At 54.0% G+C, this 26,671-nt stretch overlaps 2 protein-coding genes across 10 annotated transcripts in view; both read right to left on the bottom strand.

Annotated features, from left to right (window-relative positions):
* Positions 1 to 1,997: 1,997 nt before the first annotated feature.
* On the bottom strand, positions 1,998 to 25,191 carry BAIAP2L2 (BAR/IMD domain containing adaptor protein 2 like 2). The gene is made up of 15 exons (XM_031463261.2): positions 25,107 to 25,191; positions 24,406 to 24,565; positions 23,207 to 23,282; positions 22,164 to 22,250; positions 21,629 to 21,690; positions 13,437 to 13,508; positions 13,097 to 13,213; positions 12,110 to 12,256; positions 6,955 to 7,107; positions 6,501 to 6,639; positions 6,119 to 6,341; positions 3,744 to 3,866; positions 3,205 to 3,412; positions 2,681 to 2,724; positions 1,998 to 2,481 (listed from the first exon to the last, which is right to left on the bottom strand). The coding sequence occupies exons 2-15, from the start codon at positions 24,454 to 24,456 to the stop codon at positions 2,406 to 2,408; spliced, it is 1,578 nt and encodes a 525-aa protein (XP_031319121.1). The 5' UTR covers positions 24,457 to 24,565; positions 25,107 to 25,191; the 3' UTR covers positions 1,998 to 2,405.
* Positions 25,192 to 25,426: 235 nt separating this feature from the next.
* The window catches only part of PLA2G6 (phospholipase A2 group VI), a 71,641-nt gene continuing 70,396 nt past the window's right edge, over positions 25,427 to 26,671 (bottom strand). For all 9 annotated transcript variants that reach the window (XM_064491445.1, XM_064491444.1, XM_010983587.3 and 6 more), the window contains 2 exons: positions 26,417 to 26,490; positions 25,427 to 26,222 (listed from right to left, as the gene is read on the bottom strand). In XM_064491445.1, the coding sequence (XP_064347515.1) occupies positions 26,078 to 26,222; positions 26,417 to 26,490 (219 nt within the window). In that variant the 3' untranslated portion in view covers positions 25,427 to 26,077. The remainder of the gene's footprint in view (positions 26,223 to 26,416; positions 26,491 to 26,671) is intronic.

Here is a 26,671-nt window from a genome sequence, read left to right as displayed (position 1 = left end):
TGTAGCCAAGACAAGAAAGGGGGATGGAGACCCAGGATGGGGAAACTGAGGCATGGGGCTACCAGCGTGAGCTCTGTTAAGGGAATGGAGGCCGAAGAGGAAACCCAGGTAGGACCTCACCCCAAAATCTCCCCTCCTCCAAGGGGCGTGAAGGATGAGGGGAGGATAATAGAATCGTTCCCACCTTGACTTCAGGGAGACTCCCTCTGGAGGACACACCTTGCCCCTCAGGATCTAGTAGTGGCAGGAGAGGGAGGTCAGGTGAGGGGGAGAGCCGGGCAGCCAGTGTGTGACTAGAGGCGTATGTGGGACCACCAGTGTCCCCACTGTGCATGTATGAGGGTCTCAGGACAAAAGAAGGAACATCGTGTGGGATTGGGGGGAGGAGACAAGTGCCAGCTACAAAATGGATAGAGTTCATTCTCCTCCTTGACCTTGGGATATGTTCCTAATTTTTCTCAGTGATCAAGAGTGACTATGGTCACTTAGGACATTATGGAGGAAAAACTAAAACACACTGTAACAATATTAGCCTTGTCTCAGAAGCCAAGGGAGCCGAGCTCCAATTCATCCCTGCTTAGCCGTGGCTTTGCTCTGTGACTTGAGCAGTTCCCCTCCCTTTGCTAAAGCCTTAGTTTTTCTACCTGTAAGATGGGATCACGTTAGCCAGGCAGGAGTCTTGGCGGGGGGTGGTCAGATCTCTAGCTTCACTGGATAGATGAGAACCTTTGAGTGGGGCCATTGGGAGGGAGACCCTCCAAACCCCTAGCAATCCACCAACCCCTCCACACTCCCAGAGCTCCACCCAGGGGTTCACACAGCAGCCCCATGTACCCCCGTAACAGACCAGGAGGGGGGCCTCACAGGCAGGATGGACCATCTCACAGCTGGGGCAGGAGCCTCCCTCCCTCCTGCAGCCCCTGTGCGCTGGGGTCTCCCTCCTGGCATTGGGCAATGCCAAGAGCCCCATGGGTATCTGAGACTCTGCCCCTTCCCCACCAGGACCGGGTTCTTGCTGCTCCTCACCTCACCACAGCTGCAGCCACTTGAGGGCCAGGACAAGAGGTGGTCCCTGGCAGCCCTGGCCCTACACTTACCTGAGCCGTCCTGTGGGTTTGGATGTCCAGCTTCACATCTCCTGAGGCCTGCAGGTAAGGGCTGCCCGATGGGCTCCCCCGGGAAAGCCTAGCCTGATGGGGGCCACTGCTGAAGACTCCCCGGCTTGCTTGCAGATCAGACGCTGGCCGTCTCTTGCCGACAGCTCGCTCCCCCAGGCCTGGGGCTTAGTGTTCCCCCACCCCCATCGCCTCTAAGAGGCTTTTGCTTGGGAGGGGAGAAGGGACAGGGCCAGGCTGGGTCCCATGGTGGGGCTCGTTGTCCAAGGCCTGTCCAGGGAGAGCCAAAGATGGGGGTGGGGGAAGGGATCCCATCATCTCCTGAAGCCTCAGGCAGAGGACACACAGAGCCCTGCCTTGGGGGGTCCTAGTGGTACAAGGGGCACAGCCCTGCCCTGGAGAGACCCCACCAGCCCTAATCACCTCAACTCCTCGCCTGCCCCCCACTCCCAGGCTGCATTCCAGGAGGGGCCTGTGATTTCCCCTGGATAAGGCTAATCCAGGCCGGAGAGCCTGGGATTGAGGGGGCGGGGAGGGGCCAGAACAAAGGGTGCTGTGTCCCAGGGTGCTAGAGGGTGACTTGCTGGTGGTCCCAGACTTCAGCCACTGCCACCTCTCCCCCTCTGGAGAAGAGGCCAACATTTCCTGGGGAACCCACAGCAGAAATGAGCCTGGGCCAGAGATGGGGAATCCAGTTTGCAGGAGTTAGGGCAGACCTAAAGACTTGCTTAAAATGAGGGATGTAGGGGGCTGGGAGTGGGTGAGGCGTCCCAGGGAACCACCAATGACTTTCAGGACATCCTGGATTCCTTTCTCTGGTGGGATGTCTCCATCCCCAACCTATCCCACCCTATCCCCTAAATCAGACTCCACCAGTCCCACTGCCATGTCTCACTTGCTTTATTTTTCGCCGTTTACAAAAGTTAAACAGGGGACGGGGTGCAGGGCAGGGGAGAGGGTGTGCAAAGGGTTCCTCCTCACTGTGACAGAGAAGGGGGAAAGAAGTTGGGGGGCATGACGTAGGCCTCCAGGGAGAGTCCGCGGCCCCCTGGAGGGGAAAAATGTTTCTCTGTCTTCCAATTCCGCCTGCTTTATTTTGAAGGCCCAGACCCCAGGCCTTGGAACTGCTCAGGTTGGAGCGTGTTTCGGGGAAGAGCAGCCACCCCTCTGCCCCGTATCAGGGCCCGGCTTCTCGGATCCACTGCTGCTGCTTCTGCTGCCGCCAGCTCTGGGCAGCCCCCGGGCAGGTGTGTGTGGGGTGACCTCAGACCCCCGGTGAAGGAAGGTGCCTCAGCGGATGAGGGGTGCTGAGCGGTCATTGGTGACAGTGGGACGCAGCTTTACGGTGGCAAAGGGGTTCGTGCCCCTGTGGGAGGATAGTTGGGGGTGAGAGGGCCCCAGGTCCCCAGCTGGCTGTGGGTCCAGGGAAGGCAGCTGGGCATTGGAGCCAGGTGTCCACCGCTACCTCCTGTCTCCATTGGGTCACCTCCACTCATGCTCACCTTGTCTCCTGCCACAGCCCTCCGCTGAGCCCAGCCCCCTTTCACCCCTACTTGAGGACTCACCGAGGGAAGAGCTCTGGGGGTTGCTGCTCCCAGGATGTAAGTTTCTGCAGTGAGTGGGAAGGGAAGGCTGGGTTTGGGGAGGAAGGAGCAAGCGAGCCCCAGCCCCTCCCTTTCCCCCTTCCAGAAGGGCAGAAGACTGGACCAGAGGCCCTGCTGTGCCAGGCTTCTGGAAAATGAGGTCTCAGTGTTCCGAAGCCCAGAATTCTGTGGGTTTCAGACCTGAGGAGCTTCTGGGCCAGAGTACCATCTCCCAGGGCTAACACTGCCCCCAGGGAGGTCTTTTCCAATGCTCCCAGCCAGACTCCTGGGCTCCCCTTCTGAGAGAAGTGCTTTTCCCCCATCCTCCGCCCCAGACTCAGAAACCCACGCTGCCCCTCCCTGCACAGATGTGCAGACTGAGGCTGGGGTGGGAGGGTCCCCTGCCGGGCAGACTGAGGCTAGGGTGGGGAGGGTTACCTGGTCTCTGGTCTCCCAGCCCACTGCACCCCGCCAGGGTTGAGGATAGGCTGGGGGAGGGGACTCACCTTGACATCACTGGCCACTGCCATGCTGCCCATGCTACTTCGGCGACTGCCAGGCAAGGGTGTAGGTGCGGGGCTGGGGGTGCGGCTCGGGACCCGGCTTGGGGTTCGGGGGCGGGACTGGCCATCCCAGTACTCTGAGGATGCTGTGGAGTTGCCCGGCCGGTCCAGGAGGTCATCTAGACTGTGGCTGCCCCGGAGTGGGTAGGACCTGAGTCCAGAGAAAGGTTGGGAGGGGAGAGGGTCAGGGGTCAGGCCCTCCTGCACCTGATCCCATCTGCTGGGCCCCTGAGCATCCTACAGACCCCTCCCCTGCCCCTGGGTGAAAAGAGATTGTTGGCTTAAAGGCAGCCCTGAGAGGAGGCAGAGGGATGGACATAATGACCTTTACATGTAGAGAGATGGGGGCGCCCTTTCTCCAAGGGCTGAAGGGGCCTGGGCTCACTCAGGACTGCAGCTCACAGATGCCCTCCCTGGTGGCCCACCCACCCCCTGCCCCACTGGAGTCCCCACGCCTGCCCCACCTCTGACCACAGCGGTACCTGGAAGGCAGCTCATTCATAGGGCTCATGGGATTCATGGAGGTCACCGGGTTCAAGGGGTTTATGGAATTCATGGGCAGCTCCTCCAAAGGCTTCACATAGGCCTCGGGGAACCAGCCAGTCCTGGGGGGTGGAAGCAGAGGGTCCCATAACCAAAGGGCCAACAACAGTGGTCAAAATAACACTTTTAAGAGGAGCAGACAGTTACTGAGCACTGCTGTGCGCCGGCCTGGCTCTAATGGCTTTGCCCAGAGAAACTCATTTCATCCCTTGAAGGAGGTCTTTCCTGACTTTCAAAGCCGCCTGTCCAGCCTCATGTCCTGTCAGGGGCTGGGGTGCCTTAGAGAGGGACTGGAGATCCAAGAAGGAAAGCATTGTATCCAAGGACATGTGGTGACCAGCTTCATTCCCGACACACTGAGCACCCACCACATGAGGGCCCACAGAAAGCCAGACACAGTCCCTACTCTCCAGGGGCTCCCAGCCTGGTAGGGAGACAGACCCACAAGCAGATGATTGCAAGGGTGCAAGGGTGATGTGAAGGAGACGGGGTGGGGGTGGGGGAACGCAGGCAGCTGCTGGAGCCCAGAGGAAGGGGCGCTGGAGCCGGGGTGCCTGGCTATGGACCAGTGCTCTTTCATCCCCAACCCAGCTGCTTCCCTCCACCCTAGGCCCTCTGGTTCCCGTGACCCCAGGCACCCTGCTCTTGGAGTCTTTGGCTGGAGGCTCATCACTGCACCTTCAGAGCAGCCAGGGTTGAGAGAGAGGCACTAGGAACGATGTTCCTTAGGCTTTTCAGACTCTGAGGAACCCATCAGATTCTTGCAAAACACCTGGGAAAGTGTCCTCCAAAAAGCCACCTTAGATCCCCAAACCAAGTCAACAACTTTCTCACCTAAAGGTAACTGGAAGCTATTTCAACTCAAATTGACAGAATAAAACCAAAACCAAAACCTTTTTACTTCTGTTTTCACTCTAAAGTGCCTACCGATGAAACCTGCCATCGTCTTCCCTAACCTGAGTCACAGAAAGGATAATGGTGTCCCAGGAATGTGGTTTGAGAGCACTGGTCTGGGTGTGTTTATAATCAGGTCCCCAGGAGGTTTGCTACACACCTGTGTTGGGGACTTTCAGGGCGAACTCTGCTGCCCTCTTGTGTGGGTCTGCAAAGCAGATGTTTCCACCACTCATATTCTTAGTCCTATCTCTCTATGCACCAGACCATCCTTCCATTCCTGATCCATGTAGTCACCTGCCATCCACCCATCTATCCACACAGCATCCCATCCATGATCCACGTGGGCAACCACCCATGGACCACCAATCCATTAATCCATCCCTCAGCACTTGCCCACCTGCCCATCCCTCTATCAACACACTCACATACCTCTCCAATCCCCTACCAGTCTATTTATGCACACACACACACCCCACATCCGTGCATCCTCCCATGTCCCCAGTCACCCAGTCCATCCCCACCTACCCATCCATCTATGCATCTGCTCACAGGTGCATGCGCTCACCTGCCCACACCACCACCACACCCTCATCCGTTCTCACCTGTCCATCTACTAGCCCACACGACCACACTTGCAAGCACCCTCACATGCACCTGCAACTCCATCTATGCTCCATTCATTCATCGCCTCTTCTTGTCCTCATTCATTCCTCTCTCCTTAGCATGAGCGGGTGTGGGTACCACGCAGTCTCTTGCTCATAAAGCCCTGCGAGCGGCGCTGCCTGGCTCCAGCGGGCTCCCACTTTCCCCTATTTCTGTGGCAGGAAGAGTGATCCCTGCTTTCCGCCAGGCTTACAGCGACTGCAGTGTACTTCCCCACCTCCCCTTCTACTCATGGTGTCAAAAGCAGCCAAAGTTTAGGTTCTTTAAGGATTTCCACTGCGCGTGACTACAAGGAGGTAAGCGCACTCAGCCTGCAAGGAGGTAAGCGCACGCAGCCTGCAAGGTCCCAGCACCGCTCCTGCGCCTGGCCAACCTCCCTGTCCGTTCTATCAGAACTTGGCTGACTCTCTCAGGGTACAGGGGAAGCTGCCTTCTCCCTCCGTGTAATATAATATGCACAGTAGGTGCTCAAGCAATAGGGTTACTGTAGTGTTCCCACTTGTGAGAGAACCTTCCCATTTTTCACCCTCTACCACCCTCTCAAGGGCCACCACCCTGAACTTGGTAAAGAGGCTCTTCCTACTACCATTGAATGGATGAGGAAACTGGGGTGGGAGGAGGAAGGGGGTGCGAATAGGGGAGAGTTGTCCGAGACCCCTGGGACAGCCTCCATCCTGGGAAACTCAGTCAGAACTGGAGCCCTGCCTCACGGTCCTCCTTCCCACCCACCCTGCGCTCCGAGGCTCTCACTCACGTGGATGAGCCCTCCAGCTTGCCATAGAGCCAGCCGTTCTGGGCCTCCGGCACCAGCACCTCCACGACATCTCCGGCTGAGAAGCGCAGCAGTGTGTGGTTGGCGCCCTCCGAGTGGGAGACCAGGGCACGGACTCTCCGGGCGCCGCCGCCACCCCCGCCGCCTGGGCGCTCGCCGAAGGAGTTGGAGCGCGAGCGCTGGGTGCTGCTGCTGTAGAGCGAGGCTGCCGAGGGACGGGAGAGCGCCGCGGCGCGTGGGTGGGAAGTTCTCCCTCGCGTCTACCCTCGATCCCTCCTGCTGCAGCGCGACCTCAGTTGCTCTTCCCGGCCCCGGGTCCCCGGCCCTCCCTCTGCACACCGGGGGCTGGGGGGCCGGTACTCACAGGCGGATGGCGTCCGGGGCAGGGACCGGCGGTCTGGCTCCAGCTGGGACGCGGGCCTCGCCTCGGTGGGCTCGGGGCCGTAGGAGCCGGAGCCATGCCGGCTGCGGGGGGGGCCGAACTCTCCCAGAGGCCTCTGGGGCTGCGAGGGGAGACGGGCAGGGGAGGGTGGGGCGGGGAGGGGCGGGGCCGCGGCGCCTTAGTCCAGCCCCCACCCCCAGTCCCAGGCGTCGGCGTAGGGGTTCTCCGGCCGGCGGCCGAGCGACCACGGGGGCGCTGAGGCCGCGCCACGGCGGAAGGACTGTCCGAGGGGCGCAGCGTAGAATGGGACCCTCGGAGGGAGGAGGCTCCAGGCGGAGGGTCTCAGGCCCCAGGGCCCCACAGAAGGTGCCGGGGGTGGCGGGGGCGCGAACGGCGGCGGGGGCGCGAACGGCGGCGGGGGCGCCCAGGGCCTCACCATATCCAGGCGGGTGGGCGTCAGGCGGCCCGAGGGGTAGGGTGGCCCCAGCACCGGGCCCAGCAGGCCAGGGGAGTGGGCGCGCGACGGGCTGCGGCTGGCCTCCGACTGCTCTTTCCACAGCAGCACGCGGTTCTGGAGTATCCCCCGGGCCTGCCGGGTGGGGACATGGGTGGGGCTCAGCGAGATCTGAGCAGCCGCCAGAATCCTGGGGACTCACAAGTGGCACCCTAGACCTGGGAACTCGGGCGCTGTAAGCTGAGGATGGCCAGGATTTCTAGCTGGAAGGAACCAAAGATCATTGTGATCACTTGGGTTCACTCACTGCCCAACCCTCCCCCTCTTTTGTCAGAGGTCCCTCAGTTTTCTTGTGGAGCTTCTCCTGCCCCCTCTCTCAGTCTACATGCTTTGGTCGGGGCTCTCCCACTGCCTGATACAGGGGTAGGGGTACAATCCAGGTCTGGCCACTCTGGTTGCTCCACCCTCCTGGAGTTAGGGACGTGCACCTACCCAAACACTGACCAAAGAACCCAATCCCAGTACTTACCCTGGAATAATCTGGAAAAATATATTCTTTCACCTCATGGGGTTTGCTAAATAGAATAAAGCCAACACAGGAAACTACAACTAAGCAACGGATAGTGGCAACTTTCTTGTGAAATCTTGTGTGCTCCTGGATCCAGCTATGCCTGAAGCCGTTGAACTTACCAGTGACTAAAATAAAATACCTTTTCTGTTTAAGCTAGTTTGAGTAGTTTTCTAAAAGAAGTCTTTCAAATAGTTTTTCCAGTCTATCCCTTTAGTCTATGTAAGCACCCCTTTTCTAGTGTCTAATACATAGGCATTCTAACTCTGCTTCAGTACATTCAAGGACAGGAAACTCAGCAGCTGACCACATAGTCCATAACAGCTTGGGGTGGGAGGACTTTAAATGTTAGACCTGCTGTGTGTATTAATCATGTTTTTAATTTTCTGTGCTTTATGATGCTTTGGCCTCCTGGGGTCTTGCTAATTCTGAAAAGACTGCCCCTCACAGGGCTAGATAATTTCCTAGAGATAGTAAGCAGTTTCCCTCTGAGCACACCTTTCATAAGCAGACCAGTGGATCCAAAACCCATATCCCCAACCACCTCCATCTAACTCGAACACCAAGCCTGTATTTCCCCTACCCTAAATCACCCAAGCCAGGGCCAGACAACTAGAGACAACCATTATAGCCCAGAGTCCACTGAAATTATTCAAACCATCCAATGCTAAATTTGCTTAAACTTGTCCTCCCAAAGAAGCCATATACATGGCTAGTGAATACATGAAAAGATATTCAGCATTATCAGCCATCAGGGAAATCAAATCAAAACCGTAATGTAATACTGCCTCACACTGGGATGGCTTTAATCAAAAAGACAAATAGTAACAAGTGTTGGCAAGGATGTAGAGAAATTTGGATACCTCAAAACTGCCAGTGGGAATACCAAATGGTGAGTCTGGAAGTTCCTCAAACAGGTAAATGCAGAATTACCAGATGACTCACCACCTCTACTCCTATATACCTAGGAGAAATGAAAACCTACATCCACACAAAATCTTTTATATGGATAGCCATAGCAGCATTATTCATAATAGCTTAAAAGTAGGAACAACCCGGATGTCCACCCATTGACGAATGGATAAATAAATGTGGTTTATCTAGATGACGGAATATCATTTGGCAATACAAAGGAACGGGGTATGGACATGTGCTCCAGCACTGATGAACCTGAAAAACATGATGCTCAGTGAAGGAAGCCAGTCACATGTGATCCCTTTCATGTGAAATGGCCTGAAGAGGCAAATCTATAGAGACAGAAAGTAGATTAGTGGTTGCTTAGGGCAAGGGGGAATGGGAAGACTGAGGAATGACCACTAAGGGGTACTGAGAATTTTAGGGGTAATGAAAGTGTTCTAAGCTTGATTTATGGCAATGGATGAGCAACTCTATGAATATACTAAACCAGTGACTTGTACACTTTAAATGGGTGAATTGCATGGTGTGTGAATTATATCTCAATAAAACTGTTTAAAGGAAGAAGAAGCGGTTCCTCCCAGAAGGATCACTCTGTGGGAGAGAGGAGGAGGGGAGGAGAAGGCTGAACCCTGAGCGTGGGGCGGAGCGTGGTGGTGACAGCAGGAGAGATCAGTTGCGGCCGTGTCTCTCACCTCTGCTCAGCACCGGAGGGTCCCTGGGTGCAGAAACAGAGACTCAGGGAGGGGTCTGGCGAGGTAAGGGCCCGGAGGTGGGGAGGAGGGAGGCTGCTGCTGGCTGTTGGAGTCTGCTGTCTTCAAACAGATTGGTCTCCTGAATGTTAACCTTTGTTTTCATCTTTGGAGGGGAGCGAACAGGGGCAGGGGGCCCTAATTCTACTGGGCTCCAGCACGTGCCAGGCTGCATCATCACACCAACCTTCTGAGGGGGCGATTACTTCCCTCCTTTTCCAAGTGAGAAAATGAGACTCAGCGAGAAAATTACTTGCCAGAATTGGCAGCCAGGGCCCAGTACTTGGGAAACTGAACAAGCAGGCAAAGAAATGGAAATAGAAACTGAGCAAGAATACAAAGAAATACCTCCTCCCTGCCTAAAAAAGGGTTTGAATATTGGTGGTAGTGGGTATAACTCAGTGGTAGAGTGTGTGCTTAGCATACTCAAGGTCCTGGGTTCAATACCTAGTACCTCCATTAAAAAATAAAGTAATGATGGCGGAGAGATAATAATTAAAGAAACAGAAGAGGAAATAAGTCCCAGGACCTGTAGAAAGACTTGCTCCTGCAGGCTGAAGGGGCACCGACAGGCATCCATCTAGGTGGTGCCCAGACAAGTTCCTGAGACCCAAGGACACAAAGAAAATCTCCAAGCATCCATAGAGAAAAGAGTCAGTTACTTAAAAGGGAAAGGAGACAGACCAGCAACTACAACACAGAGTGCTGGAAAACGGGCAAATCATCTTGGACCATGAGAAAAAGAAGCCTGCAGCTCTCAAGTCCTTCAGCCAGCCAATATGCCCCTCACCAGTCAGGGTAAAAGCGAGACATTTACGGATATGCAAGAATTCGGTGTATCTGTAGAAAATAACCCTGCAAGTTCTCTATCGACACCAATTAATCAAAACAGAAACCTCAAGACAGTGAGAGATGGAAAGGACTGAAAACGGTGGCAAGCCCAAAGGGGAAAGGGTGGGGATGGATACATTAGGGGTTGGGGATTAACAGACACACATGACTGTATATAAAATAAACAACAAGGACCTACTGTATAGCACAGGGAACTATATTCAATTTCTGATAATAATATATAATGGAAAAGAATCTGAAAAGAAAAAAAATATATGTATGTATATATGTGTGTATATGCATGACTGAATCACTTTGCTGTACACCTGAAACTAACATTGTAAATCAACTACACGTCAATGAAAAATTAAAAAAAAAAAAAGAAAGAAAACAGTGGTAAGACATGCATCTGATCATATGTGTGGTGAAATGTTGGTTGACGGTGGTGGTGAGCTGGCAATGGTAATGTATGTAATCTAACTAAAGATTCTTGAAATAGAAGGGCTATGCTGCAAAGAAACGACGAGTGAGGGTCTGAATCTAAGCCCCGACGTTTCTTGGCAAAACCAAGATGTGGGATTTGGGGAGAATGAGAGGAGGAGTAAAGATTTTTGCAAGCCTCATCTTAGAGAATGAGAGAGGGCAGGAAAGTCCTCAAGGTCTCATCTCATGGGCTGAGGGGAGCAATAGATCAAGTATTGGGGGGGCAGTATATTTTTGATAAAGATAATAAATATATGTGCTTATGAGGGTCACAAAGTGAGGTCATCATAAACAGAGATGAAAAGAATAGAATTTCCAAATTAATTAAGGGGAAAGGGATGTGGAATGAATTAAATAAATCCCAGCTAAAATTGGAGGAAAGACACTCCTGTAGGAGGAGCTCTCCTGCCCTCCCAGGCATCCTCAATTATTCCAAGCAGGAAGAAAAGCAAGCCGACCTTCCCTACAGGAAGGTGTTGCCTGTTTTATTATCCAACAATAGAAGAAAACTCCTCCCCTCTTCGCCCCCGCCCTTGTCACAGCCCAGCCAATCAGACTGCAGCAGCCTGCCAATGAGAAACATCCATACTTTGAATTCCCAGCTTTCTCCAATGTAGTCTTTGGTTATTACAGCCCCTCTCAACTCCCCTCTTTCCCCCCTTAAAGCAAGCCCGCCTTCCTTATTCTCTGGATTCCCCCATGGTTTGCCATAGTTAACATATCCTAAATTGCAATTCCTGAATAAGCTTGCGTTTGCTGGTAAAATAACTGGCTCTTATGGTACTAAAGTTGACTGGGGAATATATAGTTAATCAAACTGATAAGAACAAGAATGGGAGAAAAAGAGGAAATGACAAAGGAAATACAATTAAATCAGGTTATTCAGAAATGGGATAAAGGTTAAATGAGAATGGACTGAATTCTACAGCACAGACTGTCAGACTGGGCAAAAAACAAAACTGGGCTATATCTTTGTAACAGAAAACACTTAAAAGATAAGAAAAGAAAAAGTAGGAAGGGCAATAACAATGTCAGACAAAGTGGAATGAAAGGTATCATACTGGATTATGAGAGACATTAAATACATAGATGGCAATATTTACAGAGAAGATGTAACAGTCAAAGCATAAACCCCACAGCACTAAACAACAGGACAACTGAAAGCAGAAAGCAAAATCCATCAGAAATACAATAGTCTAGCAGATAGAGTAAGGCAAGAGTGTAGAAGATTTAAGTAATATGGTAAAATTAATAGATAATAACTGATTAAGGCTATGAGTTAATGATTTTGTGAGTAGTGAGTATATTTAAGCAGGAATAAAAAAATAAATCATACACAAATTAATAAATGCATGAATTAATGAATGTGAGAATTTTAAAAATCATGAATGAATAAATGGGTGAATATTTGATGACACGAATAAACACAAAGAAATAGATGGAGAGAGTAAATAAATAAGAAATATCTTAAAAGTAGATGGAAAGAAGGGAAAAGGGACGAAGGGAGGCCAATTCCTGTGCGCAGCCAGCTCGCAGAGAGCACAGCCCCTAGAAGGGCTCCGTTAGCTGTCCCCCAGCCCCAGCTCACCCGGCCAAAAAACTGCAGGAAGGTGTTGGAAAGCAGCAGGTGCTTCTCAGCCAGGAAGCGGTAGCGCCGCTTCTCTTCCAGCTCTGCCGCCCGCTGACTCTCAGACACGAAGGCCTGCATCTGCGCGTGCAGCCGGTTCACACTCTCCTGGGGAAAAAGGGGATGCTGGCTGGAGGCAGGGAGTGGATCCCACATCCCACCCGCAACGAGTGCCGCTGTCTGAAGCGTCCCTCTCCTTTCTGAACCAGCAACTCCTCCCGAGGCCTCCCCTGAGCACCCAGCCCATCCTCGCGCCGGTCTTCCCTCTCATGTGCATCAGGAGCCTGGGCCCTGCGTGCCCCTGGGCCCTGCGTGCCCCCGGGCCCTGCGTGCCCCCTGGCTGGGGCACTTCTCCCAGGTAGGGATGGGTCTGAGCCATCCCTTTCTCCCCAGCACCCAGCACAGGGCTGAGCACAGAAGTGAGGTCCAGGCAGGTTGGTTTAATGAAAATGCAAATTAATTGATTAATAGCCCCTGCTTAGGAGGAGAGAGAGAGAGAGGTGAGCTTATCAAAGAAGCCAGAAGAGGAGACAGGAAAGGAGACAGAGGCCTGGGAGACAGAGGCCAGGGATGGGGCCCTGAGCTCCGGAGGAGGGGCTGGACTGAGCCAGGGGACAGGAGGGAGGGAGAGGGTGGCTGCTGGTGGACCACACCTTTGCTACCATGATCAGGAGCAGCTTCACCGACGGCCTCAGGTTTTCTCAGTGAGCTAGAAGAGGGGGGAGGCCAGGGAGCCTGGGGAGGGCCAGGCAGTGACAGGACGAGAAGCAGGGCTGAGGGTGTCCCTGACACCGGTGATGCCCACCCTGCCAGTGGCGGGCTGGCCTCTCCAGCTATGCCCACCACACAAGATGGATGAGGTAAGCCACACTCCTGGAGTTGGGTGGGGGAGCTCAGGAGGGTATCGGGGGCCCCCTCAGAGCTCGGTCTCGTCCCCAGCCCCTGCACCTTCATCTCCCGAGCATTCTTGTCTCTCTTGCGCTCCATACGCCACAGCTCTGACATGCGCTTCTCCAGGTTGGCAGCTCGGTGGCGGTACTCCAGCTCGTAGTGCTGGCCGCTGTCCTTGGATGGAGTGGAGAGAGGAGGGAGACCCCTGTGTCAGAGAGCTCAAGGCACCCAGCCCATGTGCCGGAGTGCTGGACGGGGGCAGGCGCTCAGCTAGGAACATGTGTATCCTGGGGCCAGTCAATGCCCAGCACTGGCCTCGGTGTGCCCATCCATCAAATGGGGAGAGATGGTCCTGCCAGTGATGGGCTGTGGGGCCAGGATGGGTGGCCAGACTCACTTTGATGAACTGCATGTCCAGCTTGGTGTTCTTCTCCATGTGCTGCAGCAGGTCTCCATGGAATGTCTGCACCTGTGTGGAGTGCAGGGCAGGGGTGATCAGGGTGGCCCTATCATTCCCAGGCCCCAGTGTTCCTGGCACTGCCCACTCCAATACATTGCCCACTGCATTTGTAACACACCAGGCACCTGCCCAAACATCAGAGAAATGGGTATAATAAGAGCACTGGGTTGGAGGGAAAGTTAAGCAGTTAAACATATAAAACATTTAGTGCAAAACCCTCTGTAATATGTCAACACCTTCTGGTTCTTAGCCTGAGCCTTGATGATGCCTGGAAATTTCATACCAATATTTAAATACCAGCATCCCTGCCCCCTCTGCTGGGAGGCCTTCCAGGCGGAAACTCTCAGATTTTGTTTTGGAATGTGTACAATTTTTTGTTCATTGTTCATTCCTCCAGTCACAGGATGGAATTGCTTGCCAGGCCCCTGGATATAGCCTATTTGTGGAGCAGCGAGCCACTGTGGGTCTGAACCAAGTCTGCCCCGTCTCTGTGGCTCCAGCACCACGTGCCAGACCTGGCCCAGCGAAGTGCTCACTAGCTGTTGAGGTCTTCACTGGGATGGCGGGGTCCCGTGACAGGTGAGGAGGAGGTGGCTGACCACCTGGGTGACCAGGAGGCCCAGGAAGGCTATTGGGCTCAGCCTCAGAAGAGTTTCCTTCTAGCACACTCTAGAGGTTCTGCCTCCAATTTGCTCTGTAACTTTGGAAGAGTTGCTGCCCATCTCTGTGCCTCAGTTTCTTCATCTGTAACAGGAAAGTTTTAGCCAGATGCTTTCTAAGCTCCAGCCCTAGAACTCAGCAAGCTTTGATTCTGTGGGCCCCAGTGGTCAGCTGGCACATTCCCCACGTGTCCCCCAGTGGTGTTCCCTGGGTCACTACACGTTGCTGGGGTGTTGGACCTAAATCCTTGCAGCTACACTCTGCTCCCGGGTTCCGACTGCGCAGGAACAAAGGGGAGTATCTCCAGACCTCTGCCACTTCTGGGGACCCCTCCACCTCTGCTCAGCCTTCTCTGCACACAGCCTTTCCCCTCAGCAGCTCAAGAGCCCTCAGCAGATGGGGAGGGTGTAGTTCAGTGGTAGAGTGCATGCTTAGCATGCATGAAGTCCTGGGTTCAATCCCCAGGACCTCCATTAAAATAAATAACTTTTTGAAATCTAAAAAAAAAAAAAAAAAAAGATTTAAAAAAAGAAGAAGCACCTTCACTGGGTCCTGCCTCCTGCCCCAGAGGTCCCGCTGAGGGAGGCAGGCTCTGACCCTCAGGGGCAGGAATGCGGGTAATCAGGAAAGACTAGCAAATTATGAAAATTCTAAGTTTTTCTTCCACAATTGTTTCTGAAACCACAATTGTTTCTGCTAACTGCTGGTCTGTAAGGGAGCTTGGCTGTGGCCTCCTTGGGACTGGCCAGGCCTTAAAATCCTGATCGTGGCTGTTGGGATGGGAGGCAGGAATCAGTGTTACCAGCTGCTCTGAGTCCCAGTTTCTGGCTGATGGGGGCCCTTTTCTGCTGGATCCCGACAGTAAGGAAGTGAGCCTTCCCCACCTGCACCTGCGCGGCCTCCCAGTGGGCATCTCCTGGGTGCCTCACTGACCTCACCCTCCTGGTCCTGCTTTCCACTAAAGTGACAGTTCAAGATTTCTGCCAAAACACAAGATGTATGTTCCTGAAAATCGCTGCACCCTGCAAAATCACCCAATATAAACAACAGGGCTCATAGGAGATGCAGCAACTGTGCAACCAGAGCACTAATAGAGAAGGCGAAGGGTACCTGCAGAGATGAACTTGAACCACATCGAAAGCCATGGGAAAATACTAAAAATGCACAAGATCAATAGAATGGCCATACTGGCAACCTTAATTACCGCAGAGCCGGCGAGCCTGGACCAGCTGGGATGAGGCGGGGTGGTCTTGATGGTGGATGAGGGAGATGCAGCTCCTGCCCCCAGCTGAGTCCCGGGGTAGGGGCGGGCAGCTGGGAGCCCTCGCTTTCCCCAGGGAGGCCTGAGCGCAGGACATTTTCAAATGTTCTTTAAAGAGCTGTTGCTGTCAGTGCGGCAGGTAGGCTGGGGGTGGTCCCGTTCTTCCTAATTCTGATACCCTGTCCCCCTCCTCTTGCCTAAGAAACATCGCTTAGGATCAAGCCACCTTCCATGTCATAGGATATATCTCCTGCTTCCAGCCACATATGAACTGTGCCGCCACGGAAATGCGTGTTGGAGCAGGACAGATGGATTGCGATTCTTCCCATTTCCAGGGCTTGGCTGAGCTCACCAACAGCGTAGGGGCACAGACCCAGGATGCCCCAGTCAGATGGGGCCCAGGCACCACCGGGTTAATGGAAAGTCATCGTCAAGCTCCTGAATCTAGTCAGTTGATGCTTGAAGAAAGGGGAGGGTAGAGCTCAGTGGTAGAGCATGTGCTTAGCATGCATGAGGTCCTGGGTTCAATCCCCAGTACCTCCATTAAAAAAATAAACTTAATTATCTCCTCACTCGCCCCTCAAAAAGCAAAACAACAAAAATTAAAAAAAAAAAGTTGATGCTTGAAGAGAACTTTGAACTCGTGCTGTGGGGGAGCCAGAGGACTGTCTATAATTAGCAGGCGGCTTCTGAAACAAGGAAGTCACCAAGCCCAGGGCAGGCTGAGGAATTCCCAGCAAGTCTGAACAGAGGCCACCTCCTCCTGCTCCCCTCTCCTCGGCACATGCTTCATCAGTGGATCCTGTAAACCCTTCAGTAGCAGAAGCTGAGAGCAGTCCTATTGTTGAGAACACGCACTGTAAGTTCCACATCTCCAGTTATTCCAGTAACTCATGAAATCCCTTTGCCAAAAGGAAAAGCCCTTTGAAAGAATTGTCTCTGTGGGCTGACCCCAAACCCTCTCTTCCCATTCAGGCCCTCCAGTCAGGCTGTTGCCCCACCATGCCAAGAGTGCTTTTGTCAAAATCACCAAGACTCCACCTTGCTGAGTCTCATTCTCAGGACTCATCCAACTTGTCCCCTTTGTCATCACCGGACACGGTTGACTGCTCCTGCCTCCTGAGATGCCTTCCTCCATCAGCTTCCAGCCCATCTCCTTCTCCTAGTTTTCCTTGCACCCCTCCTGGCTTCCTCTTCTCTGTCCTTTGCTGACTCCCCTCATCTCCCTGGTCCCCAAAGTTTGGGTTGCCCTGGGATCAGGCCTTGGGCCTCTTCCCTTCTCTACCAACACCACTCCCTTGGTGAGCCCATGCAGTCCACATGCTGACAGCTCCCAGATGCATATCGTAGCCCAGACCTTCCCCCCAAATCGTTTCATCCATACAACTATAGGGACTCCTTTCAGCCAAGAAGAAGAGACAAAGAGTGAAGACAGGCTAGGAAGGTCTAAAATACAGATGAGTCCCTGAGGAAGAAATGCAAAGGAAGAACAAACAAACAAACAAATTCTAAAAACTGTAATTCAAGATAATTTTCCTGAAATTAAAAAAAAAACAGATTTCAATTACCTATTGAAAGAGTACACCATATAACTAAGACTATTGTCCCAGACTGATCCATATCAAGACATATTCTAGAAAAATTGCTAGACTTAAGAAAAAGAAAAAAATTCGGAGGCATCTAAGGCAAAAAAAAGTAAGTGATTTAGAGTGGAAAAAAAATAGATGATCAGACTTCTCAACAGCAATGTTCAAGATGAAAGAAAGAAAGAGCCAAGGGTTTTATACCCAGCAAAACTGACTTTCAGGAATAAGGACAAGCTGTAGTCTCGGTGCTAGAACTGAGAGAACGCGGTTCACATGAGCGCTTCCTGCTGGGACAGAGAACAAGGCCAAAGTGACGAGCGAGACGTGGACAAGGGATTGGTAGTGAGTGTTGGATGTGTAGTTACTCATGGACGGAGGTCAGTGAGGGTGAAAGGGGAGCAGGCAAGGTGTGGCGGCTCTAGACTCCCACAGTGTAGACAGGGCACACCTCATTTTACCATGCTTCGTAGATACTGTGTTTTTCACACCTTGACGGTCTGCGGCAACCCTGCGTCCAGAAAGTCTATTGGACCATTTTTCCAACACCATTTGCTCACTTTGTGTCTCTGTGTCACATTTTGGTAATTCCCACAATAGCTCAAACCTTTTTTTATTATTGTCATAATCCATTATGGTGATCTGAGATCAGTGATCTTTTGATGTTACTATTGCAAAAAGATTACGACTTGCTGAAGGCTCAGATGATGGCTAGCATTTTCAGCAATAAAGTACTTTTAAATTAAGGTATGTACATTGGGGTTTTCTTGACACAATGCTATTGTACACTTAATAGACTGCAGCAGGGCATAAACATAACTTTTATATGCACTGGCAAACTAAAAAATTTGTGTGACTCACTTTGTTGTGATTTTGCTTTACTGAGGTGATCTGGAACGAAATCCACAATATCTCTAAGGCATACTTATGTTTTAAGTTTGGGGGAGATTGAGGAGAGCAAATGTAAAATATGTTTTAACTGTTTTCAGAAATCATATTGGTGGTGGTAGATTCACTAGCATTATTCAGAGGCTGTTGTGGGTATAACATGAGATAAAGCAAACGGGTAACCGTGGAATGTTATCCTTTCATTCTCTGTATCCTTGAGAATCAGGATTCTTGCTGTGGAACAAAAGAGATACTGGTGGAACAGAGAAGAGGTTAAGTAAAAATCTGCGGCTGAATCTGAATTGGAAGTATCAGCATGAATTTAAGAAGCATTCTGTCTTTAACTATATATATTATCATGTATATATGTGTATATACACATATCATTTGTGCAAATGTATGTGTGTATCTATGTATAAATGTATATATCTAGGCATATAGAGCATATTTATTATATATACCTATGAATGTACGTATGTTACTGGCTACTGAAAAAATCTAGGAAGAATGATCAACTCAGTAGCAATGGACACTCCTAGTGCCCAGATTATGGTCTTGAAATACCACTTTCCACTAAAAACAAAAAATTAAAAACAGAGTTTCGTGGAGAGATGGCTGATTCCACGTATAGAGTGCAAAAGTGCCAGATGAGGTCAGGACACTTTGTCAGGCTTGATAACAAGGAAGCTGTCAAAACCATGAGAGTTACGCCAAAAGGACTCACGTGCCAGGCTGAAGAGGCTTCTACTGGCCAAAGAGGGGACATTTTCAACTTCAGTAAAATGATTGTAAGTGAGCAAAACACATCAAATATGTTTAAATCTATGATACTAAAAATATTACAATGATGGTGATAGTGAAAAATAAAGCTAATTAATTGGTCACCTTCAGAAGATGACGGGGAGCAAATTCATGGTCTTGAAAGCTGACAAGGGAGGGAACAAGCCTTTATCCTGACTTTCCCACTGTGCTGCTGGATTTCAAACAGCACCTAAGGAGAAGCATCTCCAGATAGAAATAGTCCAGTTAATAAATAAGAGCAGCATCTTGTAGCTCCCATGTGTGAAGAGATGTGGACACACAGCCTCCACTGCTGTCACTATCACATGGCAGCAGATGCGACGTGCCTCCCGATGGAAGAAGCCAGCACCTCCTCTAGTCTTACCAAAGGGATGGAACCTGAGTTGATCAAGCCTCTGGGTCCAGAGGACAGAGGAACAAGCTGAGCTGTACCAGGAGTGTTGGGAAAACTAACCAGTCAGAAGGCCCCTGGGGCCTCAACGGATAAGTTGTAAGGAAAGGAAGGGGATGGAAGGGGGGCCAGTAGATTAAAAGAGACTCAAAGATATTTAAAAAGAGAGAGAGAGAGCAAGACAAAGTCTAGTGTCTAAGGTCGTACAACTGGGTGATCAATGACAAAGAAACACAAGGCAGTGTTGGACCAGTGGTCACTTTTGGGGGGGGGGGGTGTGCTGGGATTTGATGGGGCCACAGGGGAGGGGGGAGCTTCGGGAGAGCCCAGCAATGTTCTTGACCTGGATGGGAGTTTCAAAGGTGGTTTGTCTTAATGATTCATTAAGCGCTAATTTGTTCAGTGAGATTTTCTGTGCCTATGTTTTCATTTAGAATAATTTTTTTTTAAACCAAACTTGAGCCTGATCCTGTCATTCCTTTGCTCAGCACACTCAGAGGCACGGCTGGAGTCCCAACAATGCTCACACAACTGGCCCCAGTTAGTGGCTGATCATCTCCACACTCGCCGTTGCTGCCTGGACTCTGGCCATGTGGGCCTCCTCAAGCCTACCCACATGCTGTTCCCTCTGCCCAGAACACTCTTCCTGAAGATGGCTCCCTACTTGTTCCCCCACCTCCTTCAGGCCTCTCCTGAATGTCACCTTTTAGTGTTTTATGTTAAGTATCTGTTAAAAATTGCATCCCTCCAGGGCTTTCTATCCCCCTTCCCCATTCTGTTTTTCTCCATTGCATATTTTGCATCTTCCTGTCACATATATATTCACTTATTTGTCTTGGGTTTTGTCTGACTCACCCTTGGGGAGGGCAGGGGGGTCTGTCTGCTGCATCCCCAGTGCTGACAGCAGTACTGCCACATGACCGTACATAGCTGTGGGATGAATGAGCCCAAGGGGGAGGCAGCCTCTGGCGTGTTCCGCCCAGTACAGCTCTGCACGACAGCCCTGCCCTCGTGTCACGGCCAAGACACCAGTACCCAGACAGGGCAGCTCTCCTTACAGAGTGGGCCTGGGTGACACTCGTCCCTGTCCAGCCCAGGTGTGGCACAAGTGACATGGCGAGCCACCAAATACAAGGAGAGGAAGTCACAAGCTCCATAACCATCCTCCCCGCCCGAGCCCCAGCAGGTGGCGCGGGCTTAGCGCTCTGCCTCAAAGTGTCCGGGACACATGCCCAGGGCCATGGTTTATCCTATGGTGTGTAGGTGGATGTACATTTCCTGCTGGTGAAATTGTTCCTCATTTCTACATAGCAACCAAACAGAAAAGTATTTTACGACATCCCCAAAGAACACTCAGACTTCCAGGGGTTTCCCACATTTGAGGACCATGCACTGTCATGATAGTTGCAATTTCCTTCAGAACCTCCCGAGGCCCCTCATGCCCGGCCCCGCCCGCCTCCCCCTCTCCGCCCAGCTCTGGGGCCCTGGCTCACTTCTCCCTGATGCCACCCTCGCTGTGAACGTGCTCAGCCCATGGACCCTCCCGGAACGCCCTCTCGTCTTCTCTCCCTCCGGCCAAATCCCGCTTCCTTTTCAAAGCTTATTCTTTCCTTCCACGGTCAGTGAAGCCCTGCTTAGTGCTGGGTCTCTGTCCCAGGCCCTGGAGCCACAAAGAGAAGGCCACAGCTTGCACGGCTCCCTCTTGGTAAGGATAGAGACAGAAGGTAAATTTTACTTCTAATTATCAAAGCTGAGGTACTAGAGGGTCATGGGTGCCAGGGTTAACAGTTTATACTTATTAATTCACTTAATCTTCATGAGAATCCTACAAGGAAGTTATTATGGTTATCTCCATTTCACAGACAGATAAACTGAGGCACAGAGAGGTTAAGTAGCTTGTCCAAAGTCACAAAGCCAGTAACTAGTGGAGCTGGGCTTTGACCTCAGGTGCTCTGGCTGCAGAGCTCGTTTCCTTCACCATCACTGGCTAAGAACGGATAGAAGCATCTGTTGAAGTCCAGAGGGAAGAGAGACTGAACTTGCCCAGAGGTCAGGGGAGGCTTCCCGGAGGAGGGCGACTATGCTGGCCGGCAGGAATAGGGGTGGGGGTGCCCTAGGCTGGGGGAACAGCATGACAACAGCCCAGTGGTGGGAACACCAGGCTGTATCAGCAGAGGCCAGCTCTTCAAGGTCGGATCACTGGCTGCTCCCTGGGCGAGTGGAGGGAGGGGGTAGGGAGGCAGGTAGGGGGCAGGCGCCTGGGCCTGATGCACCTGGGTGACAGTCCTTCCTCTTCCCACCTCCTCCACTCACTCTGGAGTCTTGGGCGAGTGACTAGATCCCTAAGACTCAGTTTCTTGCTGTCAAATGGAGACGGGGAAGGCACCTGCTTCCCAGGTTCCTGGAGCTTGAACAAGATGCGCAGGTAAATATGCGCAGCAGAGCCTGGCCTGGCAGGTGCCCAGAAGGGCAGCCTTTGTTGTCAGGTTGGAAAGCAGCCCACTCTCCCTGGTGACCCCTCTAGGATGTGGGTTCTGAGACTCACCACCACCTCTAGGTCAGAGTTCAATTGCCGCTGGGTGTCGGACATCTGCACCAAAATCTCACCTGGAGACATGGAGAGAAGTGGCTTCAGTGGGGGGCCCGCCCTGCTTGCCCTCTTCCCGCCAAAAGCTGCCAGAGGGCCTGCCCAGGGCTGGATTTGGGGACCAAAGTCCAAGGATTTCCCCTATGGCTCTGGGTCTCTGGTGGTACCTGTCCCAGCCCTGGAGAAGTCCTGAGGGGTGTCATGGGAAGAGGCATGGGCTCCAGAATGGGAGTCTGGGCTCTGGGCCCCGGCCTACAAGGCTTGTGTCTTTGGGAAGGACTTCCTGGAAGGACTGGATGTGAAAGGAACCCCCTCTAGGACCTGAGAATGGGAGGCGGTGCAGGCCCTGGGCCTAAGGGGAGGCATCAGGGAGGCAGACAGAGGATCCTGGAGCCTGGACAACGAGAGGAGGCCTGGGGTGGAGGCAGGGCTAGGAGGAGGTCCCCCAGACCCAAGAAGTTGGGAGAGATGTAGGGGAGGGGGCATGCCTCACCCAGAATCTGCGAGGTGGAGCTCTGCAGGGCCTGCTCCCCGATCTTCTGGATGGCGTTGAAGTACACTTCAGCTGCCTCGGACAGAGCTGCGCAGAGAGACGGATGGGTCCAGCCCCTGCCCCCCACCTCCATGTGCCCCCATCCTTCTGGAGGCCTCTCCTGCCATCAGGAGAGAGTGTGGAGGGGACAGTGTGGGCTCTGGCGCAGGTATGTGTGAGAGGGAGGGGTGCCCAGGGTGGTGTGTGTGGATGGGTGCCATTGCCAGAGGAGAAAGGGGGTGTAGAAGACAAGTGGGCTCTCCCTGCGGATGCAGGGCCGAGGGGCAGCTGCACCCAGCACACGGCCTGGCGCTGAGCAGGGCCTCGGCATGTGCCTGTCGTGGCTGGGGGTGCAGGCTTCTGTGTGCCCATAAGGAGGGCATGGGCAGGTGTGTCGTGAGGCCCAGGTGTAGAGACATGATGTGGGGGTGGGAGTGGTGTGGGCTCAGGTCGCTGGTGTGAGGACTTTGACTCTGAAGTCCTAAAAGGCAGGGAGGGATTGGGTGACACAGCTCAGGGTGTGTCCCTGGCTTGTCCATCCCGCAGAGGACTCATAACCCTTTGCTGATTAGCGCTGATTGGGCAGGTGGGGGGGGGTTGTTGGGAGATGGGGGATGGTAGCTGTTTGCACAAGCGCTGAGTGAGTAATGAGGCTTGACTGTAGGTGTGTGACTGTAGGTGTGTGGGGCAAGTCAGGGTGTAGGGGTGGGGTGCAGAGGTGGCCTGGGTATGGCAGTGGGCTCACCGGGCAGCATTGGGGTGACATCTGGAGTGTATGCAGCTGGGGTTTCATAGGCCTGCAGGGCCCAGTGCTGCATCTCTGAGAGCACCCGGGGGCGCAGCTGAAGGTATGTGAGGGGTCTCTGGCCAGAGCGTGAGGGTGAAGGTGGTGGGTGGGAGTGCGTAGGGGCGAGGATGAGTGGAGTGTCTGGTGTGGGGTCCAGAGACTATGGGTGGGGGGCACCAGGGGGGCTGCATGGGGTTGAGGGGGGCCGGGAACTCACCATGGAAGGCCCGGAGGTAGTTGTTCCCCAGGTACACCAGGTTCTCCAGGGCGGGGTTAAACTGCTCCATGATGCTCTGGAGACAGAAGGCAAGGGGACGGAAGGGGGAGATTGGGAGAAGAAGAAGGAATGATGGGCAGAGGCGAGTCCTTGGGCCTTAGGAGCAGCCCCAGTGAGACGCCTAGAAACCTGGAGTCACCCAGAAGCCTGGCTCTCCGCTGCAAGGGCCTCAGGGGCCCGGATCCAGGCCAGGGCCCCCTTGGCCTCCTCCCGCTCACCACCTGCCCGGGGGAACTTGCTCCTGGCAGGTTCTCCTCCCACTGGCTGAAGCCTGCGGTCTTTCACAGGGCCCGGCTACATGTGGCTCAACCCAGCCCTGAGTCCAGGTCTCATCAGGCTGGACACATGGGCTGCAAACAGTCACCTCAGAGGCAAGGACAGATCTTTCCCTCCTCAAAGAAGAGTCCCTTGGGAGCAAGGCTGTGGCTGGGTCCCTTAGGCTGCCCCAGCCCATGGCCAGCGGGAGAGTACCCTGGGTACTAGGTTCTCGATTCAAACTCCAGCAGCCTCACTTCCTCCCTTGGTGACTTTGAACAACCCCTGGCCTCAGTTTTCCCATCTATCAAATGGGGTTATTATTTTCTACCCCCACAGGTAGGGTGTCATGAGGTTTACATATGAAAGGGCCCTACACACAGGAGGTGCTCAATAAATGTCTGTGGAGACTGCAGCAGCCCCTCTGGAGTGAGGTAGGAAGTTTGCGTGAGGGGCTCAGAAACCAGAGAGAGACAGAGAAACAGAGAAAGGGAGACAGAGAGAAAGAGACGAAGAGAGAGAAACTCCCCACTCCCGGGCCAGGTGGCTCCTCAGGCCCCCTGCTCCCAGCTGAGGCCACCCTGGGCCCTGCCCTGCTCTGTCCAGTGTTTGGGAGTTGAGGGCTCCTGTTGAAGTGCTGTCTCAGCAGGCCTGTCACTCACTGGATGGACCCCTGCTCTGGGAGCCTCAGGTTAGGGCTGGAGTGACCGACTGCCCCCAGGGATCCCCACCACCAAGCCCACAGCTCAGCCCAGCCTGGTTCTGGGCTTTTTTTTCCAGAATGTGCTGCAGCCATGCTCACCCTCTGTCCTCCAGAGCCAGCCCGACCTTCGAGCCCTGGAAGAGGGTGCTCGAGCCCAGGCCTCGGCCGCACACACACTCACCTTGTAGATGGCCATGGTGGACCTGTAGAACTGGTCCATTTCGGGGGCCATGGAGTGGGTGCACCCGGGCGCTGAGCAGGAGGCTGGTGGTGACGTCAGGGCTGGGAGCACTGGGGGCTGTACCCTCCAGGGCCCACTGCTCAGTGGGCAGTGAAGGAGGCTGCAGAGTGGGACCCAGAGATGAAGGGCCGGCCGAGGAGGAGGTGGCAGCTTAATTATTCACCAGCCAGGGATGTCAGAACGCGATATGGGGCGTAACCAGAGCCGGCAGGGAAGGCATCCTGTGACGCGGGTGGGTTCATGTGACCTGCCCTTCAATTATTTACCCCTCTGAGCCGTGGACTGGTGGGCACGCGTGGACGGCCACTCTCCTAGGTCACCTTCTCCTTGAGAACAAGACTTTTCCAGGCCAGCGGGGACCCTTGGCTCTTGGGGACTGCTGCCCTCCCACCTGCCTTACTGGGCAGTGCCCACCCTACTGGGGTTGGAACTGTGCAGTGCCCTCCCCGATACCCCTGCCCCTGACAATCCCCAGCCCCTGCAGGCAGAACACGCCCACTCGTCACTATTCTCAGGCCCCTTCTCTACCCTGAGCCCCTCAGACCTGCATCCCAAGGGCTGAGGCTCCCACACCCGCTGCCGCCCATCCAGCTCCCCTGCATGCTGGAGACGGGGCACCACAAATCCTGAGTTGCACACACCTTGGCCTTGCTCACTCGCTGTGTGATGGTGCCTGAGCTCCCTGCCCTCTCTGGTCTCATCCCCTCTGGCAAGTGGGGCTCTCCCTCACCCCCAACCATGAGGCAGGTGGGCCTGGATGCTGGCTCTGAATACCCTTGGAGGCCTGACTGGGAGAGACCCAAGGAAGACAAGAGGTGTCCCTAACTTGGGGAGCCTGGAAAACAGCTTCTGTCCAAGTGGGCACAGGAAGATGACATTCAAGGCTGAAGGTCAAGGCTGAGGGGAGGTGGCAGGGTGGGGGGACAGGGACACTCACACCACAGCACACACCACACAGGCAAACCGGAATGGAACCGTTTATTTCACAGTCTGGGCAGTCCATGGAGCCCCTCTCCGCTCATAAACCACTTCCTGTCGGGAAGAATAACTTAAGTCACAGTAGCGACCTTTGAGAGCTGAGGAGAGCTCGCAGGGTGGGGTGTGGGTGGCAGGGTGCGTGTTGAGGGGCAAAGTCGAATGGGCCACCCCACTCCTGGAGCCTGGGTTTCCCCTCCTGATGGGGTGGGTGACGGCCCATTTCTCTAGCCCCACCTCCAGCAGAGGGCAGAGGGTGGAAAGGGTTGCTGCACCCCCCTGGGGGCCCGGAAGAGCCCAGGACCCCCTGGGAGGCTGGGGCTGGTAGCACGTCCAGGTGCCCTTAGTGTTTGAGCCAACAGGGCCAAGGGCCCCGGGAGTCAGTCAGGGAGGCAGTTGGGGAACGGGCCCAAGTGGGGCTCCAGGCTCTTTAGGCCTGGAATGACACGGAGGGCCAGAGGAGGGGCCGGAGGGAAGAGAGGCCTGCAGGACCAGCCTCAGGCAGGAGGCCCGCCATGCCCTGGGCCTAGGACTGCCTGGGCCCAGCTCGGCCCAGGGGTGTGGTGGTCGGGCCCCGCCCGGCCTCCCCCGCAGGGGCTGGGTTGGGAGGGCAGGGGCGGCTGCGGGCCTGGCGGCCTCACGGCGAGAGCAGCAGCTGGATGAGCTTCTGGAACTGCTCCCGGTGCTCGTAGATGTAGACCTCAGTCTCCCAGAGGGCGTCGACCAGCACCGTGTCATTGACCTCGTCCAGCATGATGTCCGTCCCCAGTTGGGGGTTCAATCTGTCCGGATCAAGGAAGAGGGGTCACTCCAGGACACGTAGTCTGGGTGGGGGACAAGAGCCAGGACTGGGGTGGGCTTGAGGCACAGAGCAGCCCCTTGGGGGAAAGGGAACGTCCAGGCCAGGGCCTGGGGTGGGGAAGGTCATGGCCGGGCCAGGTGTGGGGCCAGGAGCCGGGGCCAGCCAAGCCCTCACCTGAAGTACTGGATGCCGACCATCTCGCACCAGGCTCGGGCCCGGTCCACGGCCCGCCCATCCGGATCCGTGCACTGGTGAGAAGCAGCCTCTGTGAGTGTCCAGCCCACGCTGCACCCACAGCCCCTGCCTGGGGCCCCCAGGTTCCAGGGTAGCTTAGCCCCCAGTTGGCAGAGTGACTTTGGGCAAGTCCCCCTTTCTGTGCTTCAGTGACTGTCCCAGCTATACAATCAGAGGGGCACAGCCCATGGCTTT

Source organism: Camelus dromedarius, chromosome 11 (assembly GCF_036321535.1).
Source record: "Camelus dromedarius isolate mCamDro1 chromosome 11, mCamDro1.pat, whole genome shotgun sequence".
NCBI classification, from domain to species: domain Eukaryota; kingdom Metazoa; phylum Chordata; class Mammalia; order Artiodactyla; family Camelidae; genus Camelus; species Camelus dromedarius.
This window is presented reverse-complemented; position numbering and strand designations above follow the sequence as displayed.